The sequence below is a fragment of the Tetranychus urticae genome, chromosome 1, assembly GCF_039701765.1.
Source record: "Tetranychus urticae isolate SD_2017Ah chromosome 1, NJAU_TeUrti_SD_1.0, whole genome shotgun sequence".
Classification (NCBI taxonomy): Eukaryota; Metazoa; Arthropoda; class Arachnida; order Trombidiformes; family Tetranychidae; genus Tetranychus; species Tetranychus urticae.
Window position 1 is genome coordinate 2925426 of NC_142958.1, and position 11099 is coordinate 2936524.

The 11099-nt window shown below is 32.3% G+C and overlaps 1 protein-coding gene across 1 annotated transcript; it reads left to right on the top strand.

The window, feature by feature from the left end:
• Positions 1-1399: 1399 nt before the first annotated feature.
• LOC107367199 (uncharacterized UDP-glucosyltransferase YjiC-like) lies at positions 1400-2791 on the top strand. The gene is given in 2 exon segments (NM_001323148.1): positions 1400-1440; positions 1507-2791. Coding segments are annotated over 2 exon segments (1326 nt in total).
• Positions 2792-11099: the final 8308 nt, after the last annotated feature.

Below are 11099 nucleotides of genomic sequence, written 5' to 3' on the forward strand. Positions count from 1 at the left end.
CCTGTGCAGAATTACAGCTGGGCACGGAACCTACGCCCATCACGGCACCAGCACTTAAGTAACACGCTACAGCCAGTTTATTACATCCAGTTTGACAAATACCATAAGCTGCTGGTCCAGCTTCAATGAAGCTGACCAACATGAAAGAAATCATAAGAAAGTTAATAAATTTTTGCATTTTCAGAAACTTACACAAAAATAACTGAATAAACAGTAAACGACAATTATTGGTGTAACCAGACAAAAAACAATTTTTATAATGAATGGTGTTCAATAAAATGAGAACGTAGTTGAAACCCAAACTTGAGTGCGTATCTACCTTTTTGATTATAGATTTGTGTTTCACCGATATGCTTATCGATACATTATTTGGTGATAATACTTGATATTTCATTCTAATTGTTCAATAGTGGCCGAAAAAGTAATCTGTAGAACAGAATCATGGAGAATCAAGATTTTCAGATTCTTCAATCAATTTGCTGAGAATTTGCTTTTAATTATTAAGAATCAAATAGTACTCTTGTAAGTAGAATCTTATTTTGTTATGGCCTGATTTTTTGGGTTAATCTGAACTAGATTGTGTTAGTTTGGTTCAGGTTGAAGTCAAGTTGATTGGGTTGTCATAGATTTTGTCAGTTTTTAGTTTGGTACCTTAATTCAGGCTTTGAATGAAAATCGAGTTAACAGAATCTCGTTCACACCCATCAATATCATGCAGTGTCATTTAAAATCTAATTGGCGATGAAAACCTAAAACTTTAAAGATTAACACTGGACGGAACTTGGATCGCCTTTTGTATAACCATGGAGCCAGATCTTTCCACCAGACTCATTTTTCTGGTGAAACTGGTAAAGTATAGCCAATTGAAAATAGATAAGGTTAGAACAATAAAGGCTGGTGATAAAAATCAAAATCAAAATTTTTAATTGTTCGAGTCTCTAGGCTCTAGTATCTTACATCTGATCAATAAAATTGATTTCAAGTGTAATTTCCTGAATTGCGTGACTAAATATGAAAAGTTTGATAATCTATACTGATAAGTATTCCTTGGTTTTTATTAATTTATATCAAATTGCGATATTGCAAGTAATACTATCTAAATGCCTACTCAGAAGAATTTTTCAATACTTGAAAATTGCAATAACCTTGATTGAATTGAGCTTAATCCATGATAATTAAAAATAAACTGATAATGCAACGAAATTAAATCTCACTTCACTCCCATATTGAACCAATTCACTTATCTTGTATAAAATGAATCTGTAAATAAATTCCTAAGTGAGATTGGTCTAAATTTAAGGTTTGAATTGTCAACAAAAGCCTATTTTTCAGTTCATTTTTGTCATTATTCAGCATTACAAATTTTGAATTTTGAATTTTGAATTTTGAATGAATAAAAATGAAATCTAAATATCGAATCTTTATTTCATCAATCGACGCGTAAGTACTTGTAGCCATTTTTGCCACCATTTCATTTCATCCAATTGTTATCCCCATTCCTTACAGATTTGGTCACATCAATTGTACATTGGGTTTTGGTGAGCTCCTTGCTCAAGCAGGACATGAAGTGACATTTGTGAATCGTTTACATCATGCAGAACTTTTTAAAAGTCATGGTTTCAATTTTATCCCATTTGATGAATCAATCTTCAGTGCATCACCTTTAAGTACTTTTTTAAAATGGGTTGAAGTAAACTTGAATAAATTCCGAGCAGATGCCTTAAAACGCTACGCTGGCTGGTCTGATGAGGATAAGATAGTGTTTGCATCAATGTTGGACGGAAACGAGACGATTAATATAGCACTTGAAAAGATATTGGAAGAGCACAAAGATTCCTTTGATATCTTCATTGGTGACTTTGTAACTCGTTATCCTGCTCTTTACAAGCTATCCAAACCTTATATACCATTATTTTCAATGAATCCTCTGTCGCTTTATTCTGAAGGGCCGCCGCCATACTCAGGATATTCCGTTAAATTTGACCAACGAAAGGCTCGCCAATTCATGGAAACTTATTATGATGCTATTACAAGATTTGAAGAGAAAGCGATTGCTTGGTGGGAATCATGCAAGGTACCAAGTATACCAAAAGAAGCTAGTTTTATAGATGAACCCAAACATTTTGGATTTTACCATTATCCTGAAGGCCTTGACTATACTGAATGTGGACCTAAAATATGTGATAAATGGGTTCGAGTTGATCCAAGTATACGTCAATCAGATGGTCCGCGAGTATTTACAATTCCTGAGTGTTTGGCAGATTTACCAGGAAAATTGATTTACTTTTCACTTGGTTCACTTGGATCAGTTGATGTTGATTTGATGAGAAAGTTGATTGATATTTTAGCCAAATCACCGCATCGTTTTATCGTCTCAAAAGGACCAAGAGGTGATGAATTAACTCTTGCACCCAACATGTGGGGACAGAATTATGTTGACCAAATCCCAATTTTGAAAGCTGTTGATATGGTGATTACTCATGGTGGTAACAATACATTTATGGAGACACTTTATTTTGGTAAACCAATGATTGTAATTCCTTTTTTCTTTGACCAATTTGATAATGCTCAACGGGTTGTTGACTGTGGCATTGGTAAACGCTTGAACAGCTGGGATCTCGATGAAAATTTACTTGATGCCATTGAGGAAACACTGGATAACTCTGAGTTTAAAAAGAAGATAAATGAAATATCAGTCTCTATGAGATCAGCTGACAGTAAAAAGAAAGCTGTTGAAATGATTGAAAATCTATTGGCAAAATGTACTCAACTTTCAGCGAATCAAGCTTAAGTTTTGTAAAAAATTGTCTTAAATACCATTATGTATCATGAAATCATTTGTCCAGACAAACCTTTGCTAGAGTAAGTATTGTCCATGCACTGTTTGTTTCCATTCCAAACACAAATATGTTATTTACATTAAACAAACAATAAAAAAACTGCACCAACTGATTAAATTAACAATACAGTATCATGAAATTCATTTACAGTGATGTGCCAGATAATGGGAATGCCAGATAATGGGAATAATTTTTTTCAACGGTCCCTATTGAAAAAGAGTTAAAATTGATTTGGATTTGACCAAATTTTATTTAGATTTTTCCAGTTATTAATTAATCTAATTTGATTTTCTTTCGTGAAATATCAATCAAAAAACTCGAGAAAGCAGATAGCAATGATAATTTTAGACGAAATCAATATATTAAGCAAGATTGATAATCATAGATTCGAGTGCCCGACGAATAGTGCAAATAAGCTATTTCCACCTATTCCCATTATCTGGCACATCACTGTAATGCATTTTGAAATGAGTTTCAAATGATAATTTAAGATAATTATCTATCAACTAACAAGATAGCGAATCATGAAATAATGTTGATAAATAGGGACGAACAAGTAAACAAAAAATTAAACAGTACCGCTATTCTCATAGAGCGCCAACTTATGAATTCTGAATGTATTTTGACTAATAAGATACTGAAGCTAGGCTTGGCTTGGGTCAGCTCGAGCTACTTAGTCAATTAATCTGATGAATTGACTGACGCTGAACGACGATCGTGAGTTTGGCTGAAATTTTTCGAAAAGAATCAATTTTAGAAGAAATTGAAAGGTTTCTTTAAAGTTTTTAAAAGATGTCATCAGAAAGCTATTGCTATTCTGGCTCGAGCTCAATTTTGCTGGCTCGGTATCCAGTACTGACTAAATTCAAAGTTATTAACATTTGTTGGAATCTACGACACATTCAGATAATGATCCTACAGGTGTAACTTTATTATTATTTCCTCACAAGGAACTTCCTATGTTAGTTTTAGTGTTTAGTTTTCAATTAATCATCAACAGGTGTGTGTTTCAATAGTTTTTAGTTGTTTCTAAGAATGACGAATAGATAACTTTTTATCTAATATGTTCATCGTTAATTTAATTTGATTCACAAATAATTGGTTGATCGTAATTCCATTAATACAATTCGTGTTTTATTGAATAATATGAGTTACAATTTTTAAGCAATCTTTGGTACATGATCTTTAGTGTATTAAACAATAAATAAAAATCACATAATCTGATATTCAATGAAATGAATTCGTTATCCTTATGGAATCGGAGCGAAACCAGCGGCAACACAGCCCTTCATGCATAATCCCGCGGCTTTATTGCAAGCGAGTACGGAAGCTGGAACGCTTAGACCATAAGTAACGCCCATGGTAGCCCCGGCACCCGCGTAGCAGGCAACGGTTACGACATTGCAGCCCGTTTGGCAAATCCCATAAGCTGCTGGTCCAGCTTGAACTATGCTGACCAACATGAATGAAATCAGAAGAAAGTTAATAAATGTTCGCATGTCTCGAAACTTTGACAAAAATAACTGAACAGTAAACAAAATTATTGGTGTAAACCAGGCAGAAACAGTGTTTATAATAAAATGATGTTCAATAAAATAAGAACGCAGTTGAAAACTCAAACTCGAATATTAGAGATGATTTCTTGGCTTTCCTATTTATAACAAGAGACTAAACCTCTGACGATTAGATATTTTCTGAATGCCGCCATCTAAGCGAACTACAGGGGAAATAAATAACAATTATTGGTTAAACATTTGTCGGAATATAATGAATGATGTTCCTACAGGTGGAATTTATTTTATTTCCTTCTTAAGGAACTTCCTATGTTAGTTTTTTGTTTCCGTCACTTATTTTCCTTTCTGATTTGTTCTACTCTGCGTCTATTGAAGGGATAATAAAACCTAATCAAGCCTGTACCTTGACAATTCTTGTTTGTTTTAAATCATAACTTAACGCTCTCAAGCGAGCAAGCCATGGCCTTCGGATTGATTTAACCAAGTTGGTTGACATCATAAGCTAGACAACTGTCGCTGTAATGAGATCGATTCAGACATTAATCATCAACAGGTGTGTGTTTCAAGAGATATTTGTTTCTAAAAATGACGAATATATAAACTTGTATTTAATTTCAAGAAAAAATTGGGCGATCGTAATTCCAATAATACAATTCATGTTTTATTGAATAAATCTGAAATACAATTTGAGAAGCAATTTTTGGTTGATTAAACAGAAATACAAATCACAGAATGATTGTCCTTATGGAATTGGAGCTAACCCAGCGGCAACACTGTTGGTTGTAATCAGACCTCATGACTACAACAGATTCACTCTTAGAAGCATATTTATCATTAATTTCATTTAAACTTGAATTTTTCAATTTTTTCACTTTTTGGACTCAAACTTAGGCATCATCTATTCATCAACCAAATAATTTTCAACATTGATTTATATATCATTAGCTTTGTCTCTTCGAGATCTATTTAATGATATATAATTGATTACTGTAACTTAAACCAATCTCTCAAAACATTAACTTGCCCGACGTCAAAAGTCTATGTATTCACATAGGGAATATAATGGTGAAAGTCATCCTGGCCACCCCACTATTTTTACAGAATTAAACAACCGACAAAGACAATTAACATATCATTAGAAAGAGCATCTAAAATACTTTTAATTAATATATTTTTCATGTCTGTAACTTCATCCAGTGTTGAGCTACAAACCGACATAATTTAACTCTCATGTCTATTCAATAATATTGAATATTTCAAAGGTCATCTTATTTCAAAGACAATTAATGTTTTTATCATTAACTCAGTACATCATTCGAAAGCCCTTTTCAGGTCCTTTCAAATGATATAAGTTTCATTAAATTAAACTTAATGATTCCTCTAAATTTAACCAAAACATGATATTTCCTTAATTCTCATATTAATTAATGATTTTCTTGAGTCATTCAAATCCGACTCATATTACTAATTGTCACTAACTAAGATCATCTTCAGAATACAACTATTAACTCAACCCTTCGCAGTGTGCTTCACAAATGTCCAACTTAGCTTTAAAAAGCTCAAACATAATTACTTCTTTTTCCCCTCAATACTTTCTCCTTAACTTATCCTTTCACTAAACCAGTTTTTACTCCAATAACCTAAAGGTTATCTTACAAATGTCTTTGTAATGAAAATGTCAGTTAAAAAAGTAAATTTGAATCTTCTCTTAAAAATAAGAGTTAACCTTAACCCAACAACAGTTGTGATGTAGACCCAGAGAAGTAAACTTGTAAACCTTTCTTACTGTTCAATAAATTTTTGCCTCAAACCAACAGGTTATGGGCCCAGCTCGTTTTTTGTTAAGCTTGTTTGTTGCTGTGTTAAGCTTTGCTTATTGTGTTTAACCACATATTTTCATCTCGGAATTTTGTTCATCTTCATAGCTTCATCTTTGTGCTCAGCACTTAAACTTTCTTGATTATTTATATTGAATTTAAATTATTCAATTGTGTGTTTTATCGTTACAATTAAAATTGTCATCTCAACAAAATGACTGAACGTGAATTTAATATTGTCAAACTTGATGAACTCAACTATCCATTGTGGAAGATTAATGTTGAACGAATAGCTGCATCCAAAGGAGGATTGGATATTTTGTTGGGCAAGGAGCCGTGTCCAGAGCCATTACCACTTGAAGAAGGTGAAGTCGAGTCAAGAGAACACGCTGCTCGAACGAAGCAAATTGACCAATGGAAGAGAAAAGATGCCACTATTGCAACCATCATGACTTCATCGATACCTGTAAGTATTGTTAATTTAATTACTGCTTGTAAAACGTCAGCCCAAATGTACTCAAATATTTTAGATTATAAAGAACAACGAGCAACTCAGAATGTTTGGCATCACAAAAGAAAATTATCAGAATTGAAATTTACCTCATCACATACTGTTCTTAGTTACTTTAATCAGCTTGAAACAATTACTCAGCAACTGTTCGCTTTAGGAGTGAAAGTAGATGAAAACGAATTGATATTGAAAGTTCTTGATGATTTACCTTCAGAATATGAAGTTTTTAAAGAAAGTGTTGAATGTAAGATTATTGAAGGTGTTCAGATTAAGTTATCTGTAATGAAACAAAATTTGCTTTTGGTTGAAAAACGAATTAATAATAAAACAAAATCTGGTGAAGCTTTAATGGTCAAAGCTAATGCTGTAAACTCGCGACCAAGAATAAAAATTTGTAATGAATGTGGTGGTAAAGGTCACATCGCTAAGTATTGTCGGAAGTCAGAAAATTACAGAAACAATTACGGTCATAAGAATAACTTTAACAATAATAATTATCAAAGAAATGGTTATAATAATAATTACAATAGTAACAGAAACAATTTCCGATATTCAAACAGATTCAACAACAACAACAATAACAATAAAAATTTCAATAATAATCATGGTAATAACAATAATAACAGTACTAATTTAAACAGTAACTTTAACAATAATAACAACAGCAGTAATAATCGGTTTGCAAGCAGCAATAGCTACAATCGGAATAATTACTCGAACAGAGAGAGAAATACCAATCAAAATTACAGAGGTCAAAACAGAAACAATAATTTTGCTAACAACATTCAACCTAATCAACAAAATAATTTTACCTCTAATTCAGAGTCTGATTCAAACAGAAATAATGAAAACGCTCCAATCAACAATACTTCTCAAAATAACTCTGAAAATTTTAATTTTGCTTATTGTCACAACTCCAATGCTTATAATGACTTAGAATGGTTAATGGATACAGGAGCTTCTTTTCACATTACCGGAAATATTAATAACTTTATTAGTTTGTCTGATTTGAATGAACCAATTGAACTTACGATTGGTAATGGAAGTAAGGTTCAAGCAATTGCTAAAGGTGATGTCTTAGTTGATAGCTTCAATGGTGAAAAATGGATTCGCGGTAAATTGACTGATGTTTTATTCGTACCAAATTTTGGTCGATTCAATTTATTTTCTTGGGTTCAAACAATGCAAAAGAATTATAAATTAATTTCTTCGCGATTGAGTTCAGAAATTTACGACCCTGAAACAGAAAGAATAATTACTAAAATTGATACCGTTGGTAACTCAATGTGGATGAGAATGAGAACAGTGAGAAATGAAAATAACTTTATTATGTTGACCAACAACTTCTCGTTAATGGATTGGCATGAAAGACTAGCCCACATCAATGTTCACAAAATAATTGAAATGTCAAGGAATAAAATTTTACCACCAATAAAAGGTGATGTTAATGTTAATGAGTTTACCTGTGAAAGTTGTTTGAAAGGTAAATTTGCGAGAAAGCCTTACCAATCTAAACCTAAAAGAGACTTCAATGTTGGTGAGTCATTCCATTGTGACTTGCAAGGTCCAATGGAAGTCGAATCATTGTCAGGCTCGAGATTCGCCTTAGTTATCAAAGATGAATGTTCGTCTTTTCGAAGTCTATTTTTTCTGAAACAAAAGTCTGATACATTTGTTTCATTAGAAACATATATTAGGTTCGCTGAAAAATGTACGGGTAATCAAGGTAAAATTATGAGAAGCGATAATGGTGGTGAATTTATTGATTCAAGAGTAAAAGATTTACTCAATTCAAAATCAATAAAACACGAACTTTCAGCACCTTACTGCCCACAACAAAACGGCCTTATAGAGAGGGAAAACAGAACAATTACTGAAGCAGCAAGAACAATGTTATTAGGAGCAAATCTTCCTAAATTTTTATGGCCTGAATCAATGCACACAGCTGCTTACATCTTAAATATTGTTCCTAATAAGAAATTAAATAATGTCTCTTCTTTCGAGCTTTGGTATAAAAAGAAACCAACCTACAATCATTTACATGTTTTTGGTTGTGTAGTTTATGGTAAGCTTAATGCTTCATTTTGTAAGAAATGGGATCCAAAATCTAAAAAGTATATATTTGTTGGTTACACCGATACCACAAGTAACTTCAAGGTTTTTGATCCGACACGAAATTTCGTTACAGTAATTAGAGACGCTAAATTTTTAGATAATCAGTGTGATGCTCAAGAAGCTATTGATCAAGTAATGAATGAACAAACTAATGACTTCGAAGAAATTGTCAGATACAATAAAGAAATTGAAACAAATGAAAATGATAAAAATAATGAAACAGTTGAACGCGAGAATGATAATAATGAAATTGATAAAGAAAATGTTGCTCAAATTGCACATGAAATTGTTCACAAAAATGATGAGCCGAATACTTACAATGAAGCCATGAATAGTGTTAACCGAAATCAGTGGTATAAGGCAATGTTAGAAGAGTTGAATTCATTGAAACAAAATAATGTTTTTGAACTTGTTGACTTACCTGAAGATAAAAGTCCAATTGATTGTCGTTGGGTCTTCCGAATTAAAAGAAAAATTGATGGATCTATTGATAGATTCAAAGCGAGATTAGTTGCTCGCGGTTATGCTCAGAGATCAGGAATTGATTATTTTGAGACTTTTAGTCCTGTTGCTCGATACGATTCCATTCGAGCCATCCTCGCCATTACCTGTCAATACAAAATGTTCCTTGTTCAGTTCGATGTTAAGACTGCTTTTCTTTATGGTAAACTCGAAGAAGATATTTACATGAACCATCCACCTGGTTTTGAATCCAATCCTAATAAAATACTTAAATTAAAACGTGGCCTTTATGGTCTCAAACAAGCTCCTCGACAATGGAATGCTAGAATTAATGAATTTTTATTGAAGTTATCATTTAAACAAAGTATTGCTGACAATTGTGTTTACTCAAAATCCGATGGAAACAATTTAATTATCGTAGTAATTTATGTTGATGATGGTCTCATTTCGAGTACCTCTGAATCGGAGTTAATTAATTTCTCAAATGCATTGAAAACCGAGTTTGAAATTAAGATACATTCACCTGAAATATTTGTCGGAATGGAGATTGTGCAGTCTCCTGATCGATCTAAGATTTCAATAAAACAATCATATTACATAAAAGAATTGCTCAAAAGATTCAACATGTTTGACTGTAAACCAGTCTCTACTCCAGGTGACACGAACATTAAATTACTTCCATCTGAAACTGAATCAGATCCCAAACTCCCTTATCAAGAAGCTGTCGGAGCTTTGCTTTATTTGTCTATTATCAGTCGTCCTGATATAACATTTCAAATAAATAAAGCGAGCCAATTTAATGTTAAACATAATGAAGAGCATTGGAAAGCAATTAAAAGAGTTTTCAGATATTTAAAAGGTACGGTTAATGTTGGTATTAGTTATTGTTATTCACATGATAATTTTGATTTGATCGGTTATGCCGATGCTGATTATGCTGCTGATGTCGTTACCAGAAAATCGACATCAGGTTTTGTTGTAACCTTAGGTAAATCACCGATTTCTTGGTGTTCAAGACTACAAAGAAGTGTAGCTCAATCAACAACCGAAGCTGAATATGTTTCAATTGCTGAGTGTATGAAAGATGTACTTTGGTACATTCAATTGTTCAAAGATCTTTCGATCAACATTGAATTGCCAATTAAAATTATGAATGACAATCAGGGAGCAATATTGTTGACCCGAAATAATGTATTTCATCAAAGAACAAAACATATTGACATTCGTTTTCATGCTATTCGCGATTATCAAGAACAAGGTTTTATTAAGATTTATTTCATTTCAACAAAAGATCAACCTGCAGACATGTTAACCAAATCCCTTTGTTCTCCATCCTTTAATCACTGCAAACAATTACTAAACATTTCATGATTTTCTTTCTTTACTTTTATTTGATTTGATGCACAAAACCATAACCAAACAAACATTCTGAGTACTTGATGCTCATCACTTAACTTTAATATTAACATTATTTTTGATTTGAATTAACCGAAAAGCAGTAATTACAATTGACAATACATTTACCGATCAATGTATCTCATTTTATTATTTCATTAATTTTTACTCATAACCATTTTTTGTAAGGACATGTGTGAAGCAAGGGAAGGTGTTGGTTGTAATCAGACCTCATGACTACAACAGATTCACTCTTAGAAGCATATTTATCATTAATTTCATTTAAACTTGAATTTTTCAATTTTTTCACTTTTTGGACTCAAACTTAGGCATCATCTATTCATCAACCAAATAATTTTCAACATTGATTTATATATCATTAGCTTTGTCTCTTCGAGATCTATTTAATGATATATAATTGATTACTGTAACTTAAACCAATCTC